The sequence below is a fragment of the Saccostrea echinata genome, unplaced genomic scaffold (genome assembly GCF_033153115.1).
Source record: "Saccostrea echinata isolate AGI-Se365-2 ecotype Australia unplaced genomic scaffold, CSIRO_AGI_Sech_v1 ptg000010l, whole genome shotgun sequence".
Taxonomy (NCBI): domain Eukaryota; kingdom Metazoa; phylum Mollusca; class Bivalvia; order Ostreida; family Ostreidae; genus Saccostrea; species Saccostrea echinata.
The window spans coordinates 8,915,271-8,937,500 of record NW_026889759.1 but is presented as its reverse complement, the minus strand read 5'-3'; the positions used below and the strand labels follow the sequence as shown (position 1 = coordinate 8,937,500).

At 32.7% G+C, this 22,230-nt stretch overlaps 3 protein-coding genes across 4 annotated transcripts in view; 1 reads left to right on the top strand and 2 right to left on the bottom strand.

Moving 5' to 3' along the window:
• Positions 1-5,460, bottom strand: part of LOC133184325 (voltage-dependent calcium channel subunit alpha-2/delta-2-like) — a 37,724-nt gene extending 32,264 nt beyond the window's left edge. Inside the window, exons 1-7 of one of the 2 annotated variants that reach the window (XM_061319355.1) lie at positions 5,240-5,460; positions 4,354-4,543; positions 3,110-3,259; positions 2,681-2,826; positions 606-758; positions 336-500; positions 101-229 (exon numbers count right to left, since the gene is read on the bottom strand). In XM_061319355.1, the coding sequence (XP_061175339.1) occupies positions 101-229; positions 336-500; positions 606-758; positions 2,681-2,826; positions 3,110-3,259; positions 4,354-4,497 (887 nt within the window). In that variant the 5' untranslated portion in view covers positions 4,498-4,543; positions 5,240-5,460. The remainder of the gene's footprint in view (positions 1-100; positions 230-335; positions 501-605; positions 759-2,680; positions 2,827-3,109; positions 3,260-4,353; positions 4,544-5,239) is intronic. The other variant, XM_061319354.1, reaches the window with a different exon arrangement.
• A 345-nt stretch (positions 5,461-5,805) lies between these two features.
• Positions 5,806-17,647, top strand: LOC133184530 (serine/threonine-protein kinase RIO1-like). The gene is made up of 27 exons (XM_061319619.1): positions 5,806-5,887; positions 6,029-6,212; positions 6,349-6,445; positions 6,569-6,647; positions 6,785-6,971; positions 7,257-7,399; positions 7,580-7,666; positions 8,495-8,632; positions 9,176-9,279; positions 9,812-9,984; positions 10,112-10,204; positions 10,498-10,551; positions 10,773-10,964; positions 11,208-11,315; positions 12,984-13,095; positions 13,278-13,362; positions 13,451-13,497; positions 13,655-13,736; positions 14,119-14,162; positions 14,485-14,612; positions 14,747-14,843; positions 14,953-15,007; positions 15,341-15,497; positions 15,808-15,875; positions 15,993-16,106; positions 16,727-16,835; positions 17,002-17,647. The coding sequence occupies exons 1-27, from the start codon at positions 5,826-5,828 to the stop codon at positions 17,074-17,076; spliced, it is 2,874 nt and encodes a 957-aa protein (XP_061175603.1). The 5' UTR covers positions 5,806-5,825; the 3' UTR covers positions 17,077-17,647.
• Positions 17,648-20,376: 2,729 nt separating this feature from the next.
• On the bottom strand, positions 20,377-21,549 carry LOC133184700 (serine/threonine-protein phosphatase 6 regulatory ankyrin repeat subunit B-like). Its single transcript, XM_061319771.1, has one exon. It carries the CDS (start codon positions 21,537-21,539, stop codon positions 20,415-20,417), a length of 1,125 nt encoding a protein of 374 aa, XP_061175755.1. The 5' UTR covers positions 21,540-21,549; the 3' UTR covers positions 20,377-20,414.
• Positions 21,550-22,230: the final 681 nt, after the last annotated feature.

The window sequence follows — 22,230 nt, the reverse complement described above, 5'->3', positions numbered from 1 at the left end:
TGAAATGGGTTATTGATTTTTATTGTCTTTCCAATATCATGTTACAAATAGAAATATCTTCCTGATTTTACAGAGTGCACTAAGAGTAGATTCCTCTTACTTTCCAACTTCATCCCAATGGCTAGCCCTAGCACACACTACATTGACATAGTCCTGTTTTGTTAGTGTATTGATGACAGTCTTAGCAACTCCCTTAGCAATGCTGAACTTCTCGCCTTTCATTGAAAAACTAAATAAAAGAATCAAACCAGCCGATAAATGAACTGATTTCTTTTTCAAAACAGACAATAATTTTACATGCCCTCTATTGGAGGAAGCATATATAAACATTTTACCTGCAGTCTAGGACAATAACAACATCTTTTGGACCACTAGTGGCAGCTATGTACCAGGGACGAACTCTTGGATCATAATCATTGAAAAACCCTGCAAAGTTTGTGGACCACTCCCGTCCAGGATAAATCCGAACAATGCCTGCTGTGGACCCAAAGTATTGCCATCTGAAACATACATCATCATATTTTTTCATGAAGCAAAAAATACATTGTACACTGTAGATATCAAATTTCTCTCCTTTTTAGCTCTGTTTATGTCAAATGCATCACCTTAGGAATTCATCATTTTTGGCATTTTCTTTGAAGACTTCTTCCAGCTTTGAGGTAAAATTTACAGTGTCTACTGTCATTTCCTCTTCTCTAGGAACCTCATCAGCAATCTTTATAGTAGAGAACTCCTCACTAACATTCTGCTTGTAATAGCTGCAAGTAAATATTTTATGATCATTATATGAATACTACCCCCTTTGCAAATAGACTATCACAGAAAACTCACTATTTAGCATAAAGAGTGCAATTCAGAGATTTAAAACAAAAGCTGAAGGGCCTTAACAACCACCTGAGTATCATACAACTCTGAGCAGAGAAGATTTTTAAAAAATTAAAGCATTTTCACTACATAAGCAACAGAGTCCCATCTGAATCCCATCACCCCTGACCCAGGGACCAGAAATTTCACAATTTTGATTGACGTACCCTTGATCTTCATAATTATGTACTTAGTCTATCTGCAAAATACCAGGGGCAGAGAAGAAGATTTTTAAAGATGTAAAGTTTCTAAATATGTAATGAATAGAACCCAACTCTAACAACAGAACCCCTGACCCAGAGGCCATGATTTTCACTAACTTTAGAAGGGACACCCTTGTTCATCATAACTATGCACTTAGTTTGTCTGCTAAAGATACACGAGATTTCTAAAGGATTTTATGCATTTTCACTTCTAGATCAATAGAGCCCTGTCCTTACATCAGAACCCCTAACCCAGGGACCATGAATTTCAAAATTTTGGAAGAAATACCATTGCTTTTCAAAACCATGTACTTTGTTTGTTTGCTTAATATCAAGGGACAGGGAAGAAGATTTTAAAAGAAATAATGCATTTTAACTTTATGTATATGTATATATATATATATATATATATAGAGAGAGAGAGAGAGAGAGAGAGAGAGAGAGAGAGAGAAAGAGATAGAACCCTGTCCTAATATCAGAACCCTTGACACGGGGTTATGAATTTCAAAATTTTGAAAGAGGCACCCTTGGTCATCCTAACTTTACACTTATTTTGTCTGCTGAAAAACATGGGGAGAGAAGAAGCTTTTGAAAGAATTTATGCATTTTCATAGCTGCAGATCTGAAGCTCGCTGTTCTGAAAAAATTGGGATGGACAACCAGAGAGCTACAGTGCCACCCATTGAAAAAAATGTATATTTATTGCGCACAAAAAAGTGCACTTTTTCTTGATTTATATCTCCTTTTAATTATGCTGTCATCTCAAAATTTTACTGTGTGTTCCTAGTTTATTCTTTTAATACTTCCATGACAAAACATTACCCAGAACTGTTGTTTATAGCCCTCCTGGGCCTGAAATTGAGACCATTGAATAATTTAGCCTATTTATACTTCCATATTACCCGGTAGTTGGCAAGATGATTCAGTCCACTATGCTTCGTGCATGACTTGTACATGCAGCTTTGTTGTAGAAATAAGTAAAGAATATGTTAGAAACACACGGTTAGTAATATTTTGAGATATACCGTGAAAAAATCAAGAAACAGCACACTTTCAGTGCGCAGTACAAATACTTTTTTCATTGGGTGGCACTGTAGCTCTCTGGTCGTATTTAAGACCAGCGAGCTACAGATCTGCAGCTAGCATTTTCACTGTACATATGATCAATAGAGCCCCACCTTAACTTCAGAATGCCTGACTCTGGGGCCATGAATTTCACAATTTTAATAGAAGGCTCAATGCTCATTACAATCATGCCAACAGTTTGACTGCTTGATGTCCAGGAGTAAAGAAAAAGATTTTTAAAGATTGCATTAATTTTTATGTTTTTAACTTCACCTCTCAGGCCCCACATGGGTGGGGAGTGGGGACCATGAAATTCACAATGTTTGTTCACCTTCACCCAAAGATGCTAATCATGCAATATGCCAAAATTGGTTGAACTTGGTTTAACAGTTCCAGAGAAAATGAAAATGTACAAATGTTAATGCAGGACACATGACGATGGATGAAAACAGATAGCAATAGGTCACCTGAGTCAGTTTGAATGAGATTCAGATTTTCAATACTTTTCTTAAAAAAAAATTTCTATTTCAAAATAAAAAAAATCTTACGGAGCAAACTCAAGGCTGCCTGCTAGTTGCTCAGGAATATCAGAATCTCTATACTGTTTTTCGTCCAGGTCTGACAACTTTTGAGTCTTAAAGTTTTTCTTTTTATAGAACTCTTCATAAATTTCCTTTACTTTCTGTGCTAGTATCTGAAATAAAAATCTAGATCAAAGAGTGACTGGAATATATAAAGATTTAAGAGTGACTGGAATATAAACATTTTCATTAAAATCAGCAAAAAAAATTTTCAGGTAGGAGTTCATGTGCCAAAATTGAAAAAAAAATAGCCATAAAGGAAAGTTTGTTTAAAATCTATTCTTACCATATAACATAAATGAAGTGGAATATTGTAAGTTTAGGGCAAATAGACTATGAAATTTCATAACACTTGGAGAGATATAAAGTTTTCTGTGAGATGCATATACAATGTACCTCTGCTGCATCCTTTTTCTTGCTGAAGTATTCTCCTAGTCCCTGTTTCACTTGCTCTACAATTTTTTGCCCATCTTTTCTTTCAAAAGTGTAATTTGCCTTGTCTAAATACACTTGGGAAAAGTCCTTTTTTATGCCATCACTGGCTAGCTAAAATAAATTTATCTGTCAGTAAGTACATTCTAAATTACATAAAATTAATTTACTGCAAAACAGTTACAAGAAGTTTATGAATATGCAAGGTATGGTGTAAATAAGTGTCTACGTGTGCATGCATGGTGAAAATGAACCTGGGAGCATGGGATAATTTGCAGAAGCAGCAAATACATTAATGCAAGAATTATTTTAAATGCTTGTTGGCATAAAAAGTTGGTTATTCTCCTTACCCACACCAAAACAAAAAGCAAATCAAAAAAAAAAAATTACCTCATTTTTTCTACAGCATTCCCCCTGACACACTTAATTGATACATTTAATATGTCACTTAAATCATTTAACTCTTTGTTTTTAATGCCTTGACCCCCATTCTATCCTCTTTTCAATATAATTAAAATACAGTCAAACCTTGTTATCTCAAACTCGATGGGACTGTTGAAAAACGTCGAGATATCCGAGTATTCACAAGATATCAAGGGTAAAATACTTAAAGAATAAGTGGTTGGGACTTCCAAATCACTTCGACATATCCATGGTATTCGAGATATCAGTATTCGAGATATTGAAGCTCAACTGTATATGTATAACATTATAAATTAATGATAACAAATTAAGGACACAAAGAAACACAGTAGATTTATTACTTTATGTGAGTACCTAATATTGTATAATGATTCTCAGACTTCAAAATGCCAGAACATGAATAATTGTATGTAGACTGTTGATCTAGAGTTTTTACATGTATTAACCCAGCATTATAAAAATAAAAGCTGATAATTTTATTCCAAGAGTAATGATTCTTGGGAAATTACACAATACTTTAATGAATTCCTTGCTTACATTTAAGAATCTACAGTAGCTTAGAGGGCACGTGAGAACGAATAAAGATCTTAGAAGGTGTAACTCCAGACCAGATATTGCTGGCAGTATTAATATTTTACAAAAAATTGGCTATATGTACATGAATATAAATTTTTAAAAAAGTTCTATAATAGCCTAAAAATTCATTTTGAAGTTAATTCATTGACAGAAAGTCAGACTTTATTAACATGCTTAACTGCTTTTTAATTGACCATTATCATATGTACCTGTAAAATATAATTCTGTATCAACACTGCCCAGTTGAGGACATCACCCTCTAGAGATCCATGTGTACTTTGTTCATACTCATCCCATGGGTACTCTCCCCTTGTTTGGATGATTGCAATCTGGAAAATTAGTAGCCACCACATGTCCTCAGTCCACTAGTGCCTAGTTTGTCCTGACTACATGACAGCCCTTTCATAATCATGAAAAATATAACATGTAACTTCCAAGTATGAGGATCTGTCATTTATTAATAAATAAACGTATTAAACCATAAACAAGAAATGAGTACAGTAAAACTTGTTTAGTATTAACACGGATATAGTGAATTTATGGATATACTGAAGTTTTCATGAATCCCTGGCAAAATTCTTAACAAATCTTTGTCAAATTTTATGGTTATAACAAACTCTTCATATAACAAATTTTTCGGATAAGGCAAACTGATTTTGCATCCCTTTGGTTTTAATAATAATAAAATTTACATCTTTTAACTTTTAAAATTGAATTACTGAACTGACATATTATATTTCATATTAAGTATTTATATTTATAATTCAATTCATATTTATACACTTTACTGAATTTGTTATACGGGTATAGCATAGTAACTTCACAGGTCCCCAGAACTTTGCTATAATGAGTTTCATTGTACTCATATGATGTATTACCATATTTATCAGCCTTGCCTTGCTGATAATGTAATGGGGAGGGGGGGGGGGACTTTTTCTATTATCTGTGCATCCCTTAATGACAAGACTATATAAAATTGATGCACATCTACGTATCAATATATACTAAGGAAATGTAAATTTAGGGGCATCAAAATTATTAGTGAACCATTGAATTATAATTGTAAAGCATTTATAATTACTAGAAGAAGTTTACCAGTGTTTTACCGTTCATGCGATATCCCCGCTGTAGGGTCTGTCCATTGGACTACATGTAACCTCACAATATCAGACTTCTGGGAAACTCGAAATCTGCCAATATTTGCCAACAACATCCACAGCACCACTGCAATTATCGATCAGTTCCCTGGAAGCCTATTGATTTCTGCCGTACTTTTAAAGAACATTGAACTGTTTCCTGCTTGTATAAGTAAATGATCTTAATTAAGAAACTGAAATATATTTTCTTTCGCAATGCATACACATATAAAAAATAAATAAATAAACCAACAACTATTCTCTGCACTGCAGACTGCAGGGAAACCAAGAAGTTTGGATACATTGCAGACGATGTTAAAATGTGATGTCCGATCCCCCGTTAATCTACTTTTTTTCAAAATACAGCATCAGAGTTAACTGATATTTAGTGTTTAAAAAGATATAAACTTATATCAAATAAACTATTTTAATTATCTGACGTAACAATCTTTATACAAAAATCCAGCGATTTTTTTTATTTTTATCGGGCTCGACATACAGTTATTCTATTCTCTGTGGAAAGACACGAGGAGTTTGGTAGCAAAATGTCAAGAAGCTTTGAAATCGTAGATGGACAATTTGATGATGTGGATGATTTATTAGAACTGTGAGCTAATGAATTTTTAATATGTTTAAAAAACAAACAAACAAAATGTTCAAATAGGCCTTAATATTCTAAATTATTTACACATTATTGTGCAATTTATTTGTCCCTGTCTAATATGTTTTATCTCTCTTTCAAATTAAGGAACGTAAATGAATGTCAAGCTTATGATGCTGTAAAATGCAATTACGATGATGATGATGACGACGACGATTATAAATATGATGATGAAGAGGAGGATGAAGATGATGAAGACATGTATGACTGGGATGGTTGTACTGGAAATTTTACCAAAAAGTATAATGCTGCAGCAGCCCACATATCACAGGTATGTTGTACTATGACTTTTAGATAATAAGAAAGAAATCAAACTTCCTTCAAAGTTTTAAAGTACAATATACTACTATACATTACAAATACTGTTGTTACTTTTTAAGTAGTTGGGTGTTGTATTTTTTTCCTAGCCTAATGCCAATCCACCAAAGCAGCAACATCAAAAAATGACAGCTTTTCAACCAGCAGACAAGGCTTTAAGTAAATTCGTGGATAAGATTAATGTAGGTAAGGAAAATTCTATGTACATAATATTTTCTCAAAGATAACATCCTCATATATTTGCATTGTCAAAACTTATATCTTAGACCTTGTGGATTCTTGAAGGTTATACAGTAGTTTTTTTTTCAGAGAAATATGAAGGTCCAGTTTTACCCAATGCAGCAGCATCAGCTTTAGTTCATGCTGGAAAGAAAATGGATAGTGACAGGTGATTACTGTTTTATGTAGATTGAATGTGAAGACCATCATCTAATATGTCAGATCTTAAAGGAGTCATAACATTAAGAGAATGAATTTTTAATTTTTTTTTCAATTTTCTTGTAATAGCTTTGATTCATATTCCAGAGTGAAGTCTAAGGACAAGAAGGACCGTGCTACAGCAGAGCAGGTGATGGACCCCAGGACAAGGATGATCCTCTTTAAGCTCCTCCAACGAGGACTTATCAGTGAAATTAATGGCTGTATCAGTACAGGGAAAGAGGCCAATGTTTATCATGCTACAACACACAACCAGGGGGATCGGGCTATCAAGGTTCAGTAGTCCTACTGGCTTTTTTATTGGTTGAAGTATGCAAGTTTCAATTATGAAATTGGTTTGCAGTGACTGAAAAAATCATTAAAAGATAATTGAAGCATTTGCTGTTGGAAAAGTACCAGGTTGAAAATGGCTAAATAAGAGCTCTTGCATCACATTCTCAAAAATTCAAAAATAGAACAACTTTAGTTCCATACTTGGTGAACAACAACTGCAGATCAATTTTGTTGCCATTCATGATGCTTTTATTTCAAAGCTTTCATTATTTGTTTTCATTTGTAGGTATACAAAACTTCTATCCTTGTTTTCAAAGATAGAGATAAATATGTGACAGGAGAATACAGATTTCGTCATGGTTACTGTAAACACAATCCAAGGAAAATGGTTAGAACCTGGGCAGAGAAAGAAATGAGGAATTTAACCAGGTATCATAAGACCCAAATGTAAACTTATGTATTTTTAGATCTGTCTTGTCCTACCTCTAATAAAAGCATACACAGTAGGAGAGATTTTAATTTAAAAAAAAAGATTATATGATACAGTGTTATTATGTTTACTTTTAAACAACTGATGGTAATACAAGTAAATTTTGGAAAATTATCCAGGATGCACCAGGCAGGTCTTCCTTGTCCACAGCCAATATTTCTCAGAAGTCATGTGTTGGTAATGCAGTTCATTGGCACAGATGGCTGGTTGGTATATTGTTACTTTGTTATTAATTAAAATTAGAGTTATTTTGAATGTATATGAGTTTCAATGAGATGAAGCTGCTTGGCTTAGTATTATGCTTGACTTGTTTTTTTAAAACAAAGCATAACCATTGTTTAATATCCTAAAGTAGACTTGCTCAAGTCTCTATGTTTTTATTTTTTTTTAATTCTTTGTTCATTTTTGTCTTGTTGCTCTCTAGCATAGTAAATTGTTATCAAACATAGAGACTTTATGTTTGACATTATCAAAAAGTATAAAAGAGGGCACTAAAATATAGAGACTTGAGCAAGTCTAATCCTAAAGGTCTCACACACTATAATTTCACTCTGTATTATTACAAAGCTTTGATTAGAGTAAGAAATTAACTGGACTAAAATGATTTATGCCTTGACCAAAAAATGAGGTCAGAAAAATACGCTTTATCCATCATTTAAAAGAGAAAACAGTTAACACACCAACTCAGAAATGCATGTTGCTTTCACATGTAGACAGAAGTCTAGACACCATCCAGGAAGCTGGATCATACACAAAGGAAAAAAAGCATTTAATTTAATGGAAAAATATTCCATAAAATAATAATAATTCTAATATTTGAATTGAAAAAATATATATATCTATATATATATATAAAAAGAAAAATGCAAAAAAAAAAAAAAAATGAAGAAACTGGATAAAAAATTGGCTCTATTTATATGAAGCTTGATTGCTTAGTTTATTTTGATTGACTATTTCTTTGCACAAGACCTTTAAGCACTGAAAAACAAGATTATGTTTAACTCTTGATTTGCAAAAATAAAATATTGTTTTAGGCCAGCACCTCTGTTGAAGGACTGTGATATTTCAGAAGCAAAGGCCAGAGAACTGTACCTAGAGTGTATACATATCATCCGTACTCTGTACCATACCTGTCGTCTTGTACATGCTGATCTCAGTGAATTCAATATACTGTAAGTCTTGGAATGAGCAACTGTATTAAGTAAAGATCTGATAAGACTCGACGTCAGTTCAAAAGATGTTTACGTTTGAACTATTTCAAGACCACGATTGCTTCAAATTCTGATCATAATTTTGGTAAAACTTATTATTTAGCCAAGATACTAGGTTCTTAGAATATGGCAGAAATTAAGGTACATGTACTTTGAAAAATAAAATATTTCTTGTTTTTGTTTCCATGACATTTATTGTATTTAGACATTTTATTGATCAAGGCCACTGAAACCCCAGAGTATTTATTTTTAGATTATTTCTGTACTTATAGATTTGTATTTCAGGTATCACAATGGAGGGGTACTCTAAAGTATTTATTTTTAGATTATTTCTGTACTTAGAGATTTCTATTTTCAGGTATCACAATGGAGGGGTACCCCAGAGTATATATTTTTAGATTATTTCTGTACTCATAGATTTGTATTTTCAGGTATCACAATGGAGGGGTACCCCAGAGTATTTATTTTTAGATTATTTTTGTACTTACAGATTTGTATTTTCAGGTATCACAATGGAGGGGTGTATGTGATTGATGTCTCTCAGTCGGTTGAACATGACCACCCCTGTGCCCTAGAATTTCTAAGGAAGGATTGCACAAACATAACAGGTCAATAGACAAGGGTTAAATCTACATTTATTGCTGATCTCTGCTGAGTTTTGGCTTGGCTGGATATTGAACTGATGCCTTTATGGAATCCTTGGACATTCCTTTATGATTCATGTCTGGAAAGTTACACTCCACTTCAGTTGGTTCAAGCTATTGATATGCACCTCACTGACACTGCCCTCTGATTCAGATAAATGTTTTGAATGTTTATCTTAATTGAATTCTCTGTTACTATTTATACTTCATTGCTTACTGTGTAGGTATGTAAGTCCTAAACTAAAAACAAGCTCTAAATTTTCCATTAAAATGATGGCCAATGTCATGACATGAATTATAAAGGACTGTCCCGAGACTCTGTGAAGGCGTCAGTCCAAATATCCATACAAGCTGAATCTCATCCAAGATTACATTCATTACTTGTACCCTACTATACATTTAATTTGTGGAAACTGAAATCAGATTTCTTCTCATTATTCCTTTGCTATTGAAGCTATCAATCATTTCATAAATTCGAGATTAATGTCTTCACTAGAGTTCTTCAAAAAGAAAGATGTCAGCACCCTGACAGTAAAGGAGCTGTTTGACTTTGTTACTGATGCCACAATTACTGAGGAAAACATTGACCTTTACCTGGAGAAAGCCATGACCTTGACCTCACAGAGGACCACCAAGGATGTCACGGAGCAGCAAAAGATTGATGAGGAGGTACATTTTCTGAGAATTAAGACAGAAGTACTAAAAAAAAAAAAATGACAGAAATTATAATTTGTTAAGATTTTTATTAAATATTTTTGAATTATTTATTTAATGTGAATTGATTTGGATTATTAAGGTTTTCAAGCATTCATTCATTCCACGGAATCTAGATGAGGTGATTGACTTTGAGCGTGATGTCATTTTGGCCAAGGAAGGACAGACAGAAGGGGTAGGTATACAGAATAGTGTCTTTAGAATGACTGCATTTGATTACTTGTTCTACATCAAAAAAGCAAATTTTATACCATGTAGTACATTCTGTTTATGCACAAATTAATGATGTTTAACATAAGATGATTTCTGTGAATTTCTATTTTCTGCAATCTATAGCATTATATTGGCACATTATTATGTGGAAGGATTAAAAAACATATAAATGGGGACTGAAAACTTATATAAATGTACTGTTGTATTGTATTATATAACTCACATTTTAAGTAATTTATTTGAATCACTTTGCAGATGCTTTACCATACTCTCATGGGATTACAAGAAAATCTGGAAGGAGTGAGAATGGTAAGTTACCTCCCCTTTAGTCTTATCAAGTCTTCCTCCCTCTTTTATAAATGTGTAGTTAATTCTAAAAAAGATTGAAAGGCTTCTCTCTCTCTCATATTCAGATTTTATATTCAATGCAGTTTAGAAACAAATTTGTTTTATACATTGAATTATAGAAAATTTTGAATGCTTTCATAATTTTCATTCAAATACATCAATAATTTCTTTAAATCTTACAGCAACCAGCTTTATTGGCTGACAATGGTGAAAATGAAACAGAAGGAGGCAAACATGATAGTAATGAAACTGACAGCAGTGAAGAAGATGAGGTTGAAGAGGGGTCGGAAGAGGAAAATGAAGAAGAGGATGGAAAGGGAGATAATTCTAAAAAGTACTTTCGACCCAAAAACGAGACAACTGAGAGCAGAAAAGTAAGTCCAAGGAAATAAAATGAGTTGACTGAGACAAGACATGTAAATACTTGTCCAAATGCAGAATACCTTGGCTAATTCAAGAGATCATGGTAAAATTCAAACCAACAAACATATGATTGTCAGAAAAGCCCATTGAGAGACATGCTTCGTCAAGCATGGAGTATTCATATTGATGAAATAATATGAAAGCAAAATAACTTAAGATCAGAAAAATGTTTCATAATTTAATTTGATTTTCAGGAAAGAAAGAAAGAGGTTAAGGAGGAAAGAAAAGAAAAAAGAAAAAGTAAGATTCCAAAACATGTTAAAAAACGCAAGGAAAAAATTGGTAGACAAGGCAAGAAAACCTGATGATGGACATATTCATGACATTAAGGATATGTTTCACTGGCGAACAGTCCAGCGCATCAGGAAGTTTTTCTATGTTAGTGTGGGAACAGCACCCAGGCTTGACAGGATTCAATCTGAGCAGTATGACCAAATAATGTCGAGGACTGGAACAAGATAATTGAAATGCTATGTTCAAAGTGCCAAAACCAACTATTACAGTATTCACAAAAACTTTTATTCTCAATTTGTCAGTTTAAAACATTTCCATGGCAACTAATTTTTGGGGAAAATATTTTATATAGTTACATGTACATGTATATACACAAAACAATAAAAAATTTGCCGCAATAAATATTTGCAAGTAAAGCAAGGTTGTGAAACTCGCAGATATCTTTTGCCTGCAAATAAAAATTGGTTTACAGTAATTGTTCAATGATGTTTTGTAGTAACCTCTTGAGCAATAAATGCCATCTGCATGTACAATTATTTATCAGTATTGAAAGTTCATATCCACAATTGATTTTGATTCTTTTATTGAATATTAATGTTTGAAAGTTATGTGTATATGGTATAGGGGCTACATTTATGATCCTAAAAAATGCAATAAATGAAGTATAAATTTATCTGTGTCCTATTACATTACTTTGTGACAAATGACTTTCAAGATTATTTATAATAAGATATGTTAAAATGCATTTGGATTTCTGAACTGAATTTCCCTGAAGATCTGGAATTCACATTACTCCATTTTCCCCCTCTAAACCCTTATACTTATTGAAGTGTTCAATTCTTAACTAGAAAATTCATGCTTTTTTGTGCAGTTATCTTTATACTGCCTTTCTCCGATAGCTTATTTTAATGTAACTAGCTAAATTCATTCTTCAATGCAAACACTTTAACATATATGCAGTGTAGTGTGACAGTATGGGGTGGTGTAATTGACCAGGATGATGTCAATGGGACTTTATAACCAAACTGGTAAAGCATTCATACACAATGTAGAGAATAAAGAGTTCAAATCCTGGTTAGTTCATCATTTTTTTTCCTTCCATGGTACATTCAGTGCAATCCCTGTAGGTGCCTAGCTGCTGCATGGTCCAAAGGTCATATGATATCCTGGGTTTGTCTTCTTATCCAATGACAAATTGGAGAAGGAAGGAATGGTTTAGATTTGGCCATGGGCATTGGAAGTTAATGTAAATATAGCATATAGTAAAATACTTGTGCCACATGTGGTTTTTGTCAATGAAAAAATAATTTAAAAAAATTGCTTCAGTGATCATCTAGAGACATTTTTGATCTCTGATTATAAATAAGCATTATTTTCTATCAGATTTGATGAAATAATCTACAATTAAGGTTCATTGATACTCTGATAAGAGACATAAATGTTTAATTAATCCTTTATAAATTAGCAAGTTGAAGTGCCTTTTTTGTCTTAAACTGGCCAGCAAGCTATGCTATATTTGTTTTTATTTTACTTATAAAATACATTTCTTTTGGAAAATCATAAGAGTTAACATTTTAGATGAGTGAATTTATATCAGAGGGTTTATGAACCTTAAGAGTCAATTGTTATATTTCTTTACAACTCTGTAAATAATTATCCGAATAATTTAGGAACAAATTAACTTTGTATGAATTCAAGCATCTTACTTACATTGATTGTTTATACCCACTTTTTGACCAAAGTCTGCATTTTGCACATGGTATCGTAAAATAATAATGATTTCGTGGATATGGACGCAAATTAAAAAACACAGAAGAAAACTTATCTATGGAGGAATATTTTTTGGAGGTATTCAGATCTATTTATATGTAGATTACAACAAACATGTAACACCTTGTTAGCCACCTGATCAAGAATACACTTTTTATTTGAAACGTTCCCTTAAAAAGTTCCTTCATACGCGCACAAAAAAAAGTTTGCTATAGATTTGAAAATAAATGTGATCAAAACGTATATACCTTTCATCACAGGTGTGTATATGGCATATAGATATGCCCACAAAAGAATTAAAGAAATACAGGAAAAAGAAGCAAATGAATGTTTGACACATGCCAGGTAAGGGAAAATCTGTTAAAATTGATAGCTTTGTGTTTTATTTATTATTGTTCCATATTTTTAAGGATATAGTTATATCTTGTTGCAGGAGACAGCACCATTTTGATAGCAATCAGAGAACATGCAATATGACAGGTATGTGATAAAACTATAGTGTTCTTTCACTTCTTTGTTGACTGTGTACTTAGACATGAAACTCCAGACTTGGTTCTCGTGAAATTTTTTCAAATCATGTTGAAAAAATATTTTATATTTATCTAACTGTGTTGTTAATCATTCACCTGGATTTCAGTTCTCTCCATGGTACCCAATTTGAGGGAAATCCTTCAGCAGATGTTTGATACTGAATCCATCACAGAAAATCTGAAAGCAAAGTACGCAATTTTTTTTTACTGGGACAAAAAAAAAATCATAATATTGTTTTAAATGTTTCTGAACTAGATGTAGTGTAAAGCAATAATGCTGAAAGTAAAAACCTCTTGATAACTCATAATTGAAAAAAAAATTAATTCCATTGAATTTGATGACAAGAAGATGGGTAAGAGAGAATCAGTGGGCATAGGTGATATCCATATGAATTATGGTTCACAAATAACTTGTACACAGCTTTTAATTTGGTATCATTAAAGTGAATTACAGGCTTTGCAAAAAGATCCAAATGTTAAGTACTACTGTATAAAAGTATTTAATTGTAAGGAATGTATGTTCTTCATTCATGAAATAGTATTGAGTAGTGATGCATCACATATCTTTCAGCCCCAGCAATAAATTGGAATTGTGGGAAGAACTGAAGATCCTAAGTAAGTATTTTAAAATGTTTTTATAAGGAGTGATCACTTGAACTCATTTTCATTTATGTTAGAGGGAGAGAATGCAAATGTTGAATGAACATTGATGTCCTTAAGACCAGCATCTAATTTATAATTTTAACTAGCATTTTAAGCTGATTCCACAAATTTGTAATATCATTGTAGAAACAAATTAATGCTTATACAGAGTGTATGTGTGTCCTTTTATGAATTGGAAATATGCTTACTCAATAATGATACAGTGTATGTTTTTAGTCCCAAGCCTGTCATTTAGCAAGTCTCAAGGATTCAGTTTTCCCTTTACAAATTTCAGGCATGACAAGGATGGTGTGTGTGATCTATTCCTGTAGTATGATGTCTCTCGTTGTCAGAATCCAGCTGAATGTGATTGGTGGATATATTTATCTACAAAATAACAACACCTCCAACCAAGATAAGGAGGTGTGTTACATATTTCTGAACGTTTGAGCAAATTAAGGATAATGCAGAATCTGAAAAAAATTGTCTCACTGTTATGCCTATACTGTTACAGTGTTTGTTTGAGCTTGGTGCATTTGAAGTATTGTTTGTTTCAGAGGCCAAAAAGCTCACCCAGTCACCCAAGTACACCTGTGTTACCAAAATCTGTCCAAGAAAAATATCTGTCTGAGATCAAATATCTTATGGACAAAGGTCAGGGCTAGATCTGCATGAGACAATTATTGAATTAACAAGCAATTTGAAAGAAAGTTTCTGCAAGCTTTGTAATATTTTTATTCAATGCAGTATTTTCTTGCCTTAGGTATCTGCCAGCTTGGCGAACATGTAAAGTCTGCAGTTAAGAAAGAAATTTCAAGGTATTTAAAATTTCTGTCCATGAAAAATTATGCAACATTTACAAACAAAAAAATATGAAACTGGTGTGTTTTTCTCAATACTGAAGATTGGCAAATAATCACGATGGTTTTAATTTCACTATATTCGCGATTCATCATTTTTCCGTAAAATTAAACCCATCGTGATTGCTATTAGTAGTTTTTTTTAAATGTTTAAATCCTTATATGAAATTTAAATTAATTTCTTGCTGCGTGAAATTAAAACCATTGCGATTGGAACTTTCTGATAAACAGTAAAATTTTAACACTGTGGAATTAAAACGATTTACAGTATTTTTTGGTGTTCTAACTTAGCATCTCCCTAAAGGAGCGACTGAGTCTTCAAAATGTGGAGTCTTGTTTACAACACATCAGAGAGAGACTAGAGACTAGCCCAGAAATTTCTAATCTGTCCTCTCCAACCATACAGCTATGTCCTTACATGTTTCCTCCAGAAAACCCAAATCCCACTGTATGTGTACTTTTACAACTTCATAAAAACAAAGCAGAGCAGTTACATATAAATGTCAAAAGTTTTTATATACATTTTCAACTATTTATAAATGTTGCCATACATAACTTAAAAAAAAAAAATACTTGTATATGCATTTATCAAATATAACACATACCAGTTACTTCTGTGGCACAAATCTTTGCAAATGGCAATATTCAGATAACATATTCAGTTTTTTTTTTACATGTACTTATGAAGGTAACTGCACTCTACAGATAATTAAAACATTACATCTTTACTGATAAAATGGATTTCTTTTTTTTTTTAGGAAATCCAAGGTACAGATGATGAAATACATAAACATCTAATGCAAGAAACAAGAGATATTTTAGAGAGGTAATACACAACTTAAAGTATCTCTTGTATTCACTTTATATCTGACAGTTAATTCTATATTCAGTGAGGAAAAAGGGCTAGTATTTCAATTACATGTACATGTTTTTCCCTTTTCAGTGCTGACTTCCACACAGTGCTGAAAACTAGTCTAGATCGAGGATTTCACAAACTGTTGGATTTACTTGCTGATAGCTACAAGACAAACCTACAGTCTAGTGATTTAAATAGCAGGTGGGATATTAAGTTTACTTAAGGACATATGCAATGTAGTTTGAACTTTATTGCCTTTTTCCCTGAAGTTGAAGAGTTTCAGTACTTAAAGGAACTGTGTGCTACATTTAAATGTCTATATATGCTATTGTACACTTCTTCTAAAACAAGTTTGGATAAACAAAACATCTAGAATATATCCTTAGTAATTTTGGTATATTTTTCTTTGAATTATACAAGAATTTTCATCAATTGATATCTTTTCAAAACACCTGGTAATGCATGCTGATTTTTTTGCCTACGAACATCTGATGCCACTATAATCTAAAATTAAGAATATCTTGAAAAATTATCAGTAGGTAAGGTACGTTGCATATGTCCTTAAAATTGCAAAACAAATTAACTTCATTATATTTATAAACAACAGAATTCTTTCCTGGTGACTTTGAGTTTCTGTAAGTGCAATGCTGTAATTGAATACTGCATTTAATTTAAAGCTGCACTATGATATTTGATTTATTGTTAAATAAGAGGTCTGCCGTTGGTAATAGCATTCCAACAACAATAAATTGTGTAAAAAGGTGAAATCATAAATAAAGTTGGGTAATTTTGATTTTGATTTTTTTATGCTCTTTTTTTAGTCAAAGCACAGATTATTTACATGGAGGAATACCCATGGCAAAATTAATTCCCATTTTTAATGGCAGTCTTTACAAGCTCTGCAGTGATGCTCCTAATCCACTCATGCAGGTAAAAGCAGGCATTTATTTTCAAAATATCTTTTTTTTATCTATTTTTCTGTTATTTTTGATGGAATTGAACTTTTTTCCAATATGATAAGAAATATGGAGTCAAATTATTTTAAAATATTCTGCAAGTTGTGTTTTATTGCTGAGTTGTTCCCCTTTCTTTACAGGAATTATTGCTACTGGAATCTGCCAAGACATTAGCTGCCAATGTATATGAAGCATTCAGTCAATCTCCTTCATGATTTATAAAACAATTTATAAAAAAAAGAAAATTATTTGTTACAAGTAATTTTTATGTACATATAATTTTATCAGAACATACAGTGAAACTTGTCTAATCTGGATGCTGTGTATTCCGAAATTTTGTCTAATACGATTTAACATTTGAGTCCATTTCAGTAAATTGAATTGATTAAAATCTTGTCTTAACTTGAATGTTGTCTAATCCGGCCAATATTTCTTTGGAACCAGTGGTGTCTGGATTAGAGAAGTTTTCCTATATGTACATATACTATGTATGTAATGTGTTCTATATTATTATTCTTTTCCCCCAAAAAATGATTGCTTTATAATTGACACCATTTACATGTAGTATTTGTAAACTTTTTGTAGAAAAGTCATGCTGAATTTGTTTAAAAAAGAGAGAGAAAAGTTGTCAATACATTTAGGTGTTCTTCTAATGCCATTTGTACTTTTCTCTTATTAGAGTGTTAAAATGTACAGATGTACATGTAAGAAGGCTTAGAAAATTGTAAGCATTGTTAATTTGTGTTATAAAAGATTACTGGATTTAAATAAACAATATTAATTTTATCAATGGGGTACATCTTAAATTTTTTCAATTATTATGATATTTCTTAAATAAAGGATATTTAAAGAAAATAATGTGAGAGAGTGTCAGTCAGTACAGACCATGATGCATCGTTTACATTAATTGTAATGTCAACATTCTTTATCAAAGTAATGGCTGTTAGCAATACACTTATAATTACACAAATCCATTTGTCATATATACTAATATATATATATATATACTAATAAACCAATTTTTGGTTTAGACACTGCCATTCTTTCTGTAATATTGAGGGGTACCCATCTCTTATTCGCAACTCCTCCTTTACCACAGAATAAGATGAATGAGACTTTCACAGAATCTTTGTTACACAGTGTGATTGTGCACCTTCTATTTTACTTTTGATCAGACACATATTTTGGGTTTCCAATAGCAAAACATAGACACTGCCATTCTTTCTATAATATTGAGTGGTACCCATCTCTTATTTGCAACTCCTCCTTTACCACAGAATAAAATGAATGATACTTTCACAGAATCTTTACATGGTGCCATTGTGCACCTTCTATTTTGCTTTTTGATCAGACACTTATTTCGGGTCTTTGGACTTTGTCATTATAATGAAATGGGGGGGGGTATCATTTTGTGGGGGACATTAATTCTCATTTATTTGTTCCTCTGTTAGTCTCCGTCAGTCTCTCTGTCACAGAAACTTAAACCTTGGTCATAACTTGTGATTGAGATGAGATAGGGCTTTCATATTTCACATGTACATTACCTGTGACAAGTTCTTTCCAAACATACTATGATTTTTTACCCCTTGACCTTGACATTTGACCTACTTTTCAAAAATGTTAAGAAACTTTAACTTTGACCATAACTTTTGAATGAGAAAAGATAGGGCTTTCATATGTACATAACCAATAACAAGACCTTTCCAAACATAATATGATTTTTGATTCTGTGACCTTGACATTGAATTTAGACCTACTTTTCAAAAATTTTAACAATCTTTAACCTTGGTCATAACTTTTGAATGAGAAAAATAGGGCTTTCATATTTCAGTTGCACATTACCTGTAACAAGATTTTTCCAAATATACTATGATTTTTGATCTGTGACCCTGATCTTCAAAGCTTGACCTACTTTTAAAAAATTTTAACATTGGTTACAACTTTTGAATGAGAAAAGCTGAGGCTTTAATATTTGACATGTGCATTACCTGTGACAAGAAATCCAAACATCTATGATTTTTGACTTTGTGACCTTGACTTTCAAGTTTGTTTTTATTTTCAAAAATTTTAACATTGGTAATAACTTTTCAATGAGAAAAGACAGAGTTTTCATATTTGACATGTGCATTAACTGTGACAAGACATTTCCAAACATGTTATGAATTTTGACACCTTGACCTAGACTTTCAAGTTTGACTTAATTTTCAAAAATTTTAACACTGCTAATAACTTTTCATTGAGAGAAGATAGGGCTTTTTATATTGGACATGTGCATAAACTGTCAGGGCTCTCGCACAACTTTTGGGAAATGGGGCCAGGGCTGTAAAGACTGGGAAAACAGCGACTGTTTGGGAAATTTTGGGATAACCATTACACTTTAAAATCATGATATATTGGATTTCTGGTCTTTGTTATCAACTAAATTTTTGTTTTGCAATACAGAGGAATATAAATAGCAAGTTATTATATATCCAATAAAATATTATATATCCAATAAAATGGCCAGGGGCATAGAGTGACACCCTCCTCCATCATTCCGTAAACATTGACTTTCCATTCATTATCTTGGCAACAGTTGCACACATTCAACTCAAACTTAACATATGGATATGTCATGGTCCGATGATTTTTGACAGTTATCCCCCTTGAACTTGGAAAAAGTTTAAAAATTCATAATTTCTAATCATAATCTTGGCTACAAACGTGCATTTTACTATTTGCAATTTTGACTGCCTTCAGGGGCATTCATGGCATTATGACACATCTAGTTGGGAGAAATGATTATTATTTAGGAAAATTATCACATTCAACTGGAAAAAAAGGTACCTTTTTTTGAGTTGGGAGTGGGGCCCTTGAACAGCCCAAATTATAGACAATTGAGAGCCTTGCCCGTTTCAAGACCTTTCCAAACGTACTCTGGTTTTTGACCTTGTGACCTTGACGTTTAATCTACAGTCTTTTTCAAATTAATTTTACATTGGTAATAACTTTTGAATGAGAAAAGATAAGGCTTTCATATTTTTACATGTACATTACCTATGACAACCCCTTTCAGAGATATATCATTTCTGACTTCATGACCTTGACCTAGAATTTTGACCTACTCATAGAAAAATTTTAACTTTGGCCATAACTTGGTCCAGAGAAGACGTACAGCGCTTTCATATTTTTTCACATGTACATTGCTTGTGACAAGACCTTTCAGATTGCATTATGGTACTTGACCTCATGATCTTGAATTCTGATGCAGTTTTGAGAAGCTTTAACATTTGCCATAACTGTTATTAATTCAATGATTTATGTCTTTTTTGTGTGATGCATAGACAAAAAAGGAAAAACAAACAAGACAGTTACAATATGCCATAAAAGGCTGCATCCTAACCGCAGACACTGAAAGCAGGGAACCAGAATTCTTTGAATTTGCTTGTTTAAATTTGTATTTTGTATGACCCTTAACCTCTTGGATAGTGGCTATATAACATTCAAAAAATAGAGATGAAATACAAACAATATCATTTGTTTTACAACTTTCTTTAATTGAGTATTATTTGGGTTATGGTCCAGTTTGTTTTACAACTTCCTTTAAGTATTTTGGAAGAGGTAGGGAATCTGCAAGAGACCTATAATTCCAACCAAGTAAACGAGCTGTTCTGAACTGACAAAGATGGAGTAAAGATAATGGAAACTGTGCACAGTTCCTGATATAACTTTGCATATCCTCATTCTTATTGTTTGTAGCTGGGAATGAATTGCTACGGATCCAGTGTTCTGTACTGAAATTATATCCAGCATCCAACAGTAATTGTATGAATTTTGTGTCCATCTTGAGAGCAACTAAGTAACATATACTTTGTCCTTCATTGTTGAGGATGTACATATCAGCCCCTGATTGCAGCAGGAATTTGCATATAGCTGGTCTGTTGAATTGAATGCTGAGGTGAAGTGCTGTAAAACCATTTTGTGTCTGTGTGTTCAGTGGAATGCCACATTGCACAAGGTGCTCAACAATTTTGAGATGACCACTACTTGTAGCAATGTGCAAGGCATTCTCTCCTTTCACTGTTCTGCAAGATAAACATGGTCCAGAGAGTGACATTAGTTTCAAAATTGACAAATGTCCATAATTAGCTGCTGTGTGGAGAATATTCCACCCATCTTCATCACATACCATGGCATCTCCTCCATATTTTAGCAAAACACAGCATACATCAATATGTCCAAAGCAAGTAGCAGCATAGAGAGGAGTGAAACCATCCCGCTGTGCGCCATTTACATTAGCCCCTTCTTTTAAAAGAATCTCTGCAATATCAGAGTTTCCATATATAGCTGCCCAGTGTAGAGCAGTGCGTCCATCACTGTCTTTGATATTCACATCGTGAAAATGTTCTAGAAGTAGCTTTAGGAATGCAACATGTCCTTTGGATGTGGCAATGTGTATTGGCATCCTCTGCCAAACATCATCCCGTACATTCGGTGTATCAAGAATGCAATTACCACGAAGAAGAATAGCTAAAGCCTCCGCATTACCTTCTGTTGCTGCTTTACACACGGGAGTTGTACCATTGATATAAAAGTTGGGAGATACATTATCTCGGCATATCAATTGTTCGAGTGCTAACAAGTCGTTTTCTTCGATTGCTTCTATAATGCGCTGTTGTCTTTTACTTGGTTTCTCCATCCTTCCATATCATGAAGTTTGTTATTGACAGTTTCTACGTTATGTCATTACAAACGTTTTGATGATAATGATCAACTTTCATTTTAGCTTAATTTATAATGGCAAGCGGTAAATCTAGTCTTCCCGACTCCCGATGCCCGACTCCCGACGGTCCCGGATTTTGGTTTTTTGGTGATTTCTTTTTTATCGATGCACAGAAATTCTTCAAACTTTTCAGGCACCTTTTTTAAGTTTAAATGAATTCATTAATACATAAAAACCTTTACAAATTTACGTATGTAATACTGAATCAGCAGTATCACCTGCCAAAAAGCGGTAAATCTAGTACGTACTCTGTTATAAATGCGAAAACCAATGACGGACATCGATACATAACGGAGACGTGAGGTTTCGTAGGTATTATTAAAGATAATCAAAAAAATATTGATATTAATTGGGAAGATATTTTTTCTCAAAAAGATGGATTTAGTATTTCAGTGCATGCGGGAATAATTGCATGGTGTTATCAATAAAAACAAAAAACAAAAAAAAACCCAACCCATTTTAATTCTATAATAATCCATAACATCAAAGTGATTTTAAAGTCAGGTTCCTTAAGACATTTTTTATCATAGAAAATTTATTTAATACAATTATCACTTCAGTAACTAAAGCTATATTTTAGCACTGTCAGCTTGGATAATATAATTAA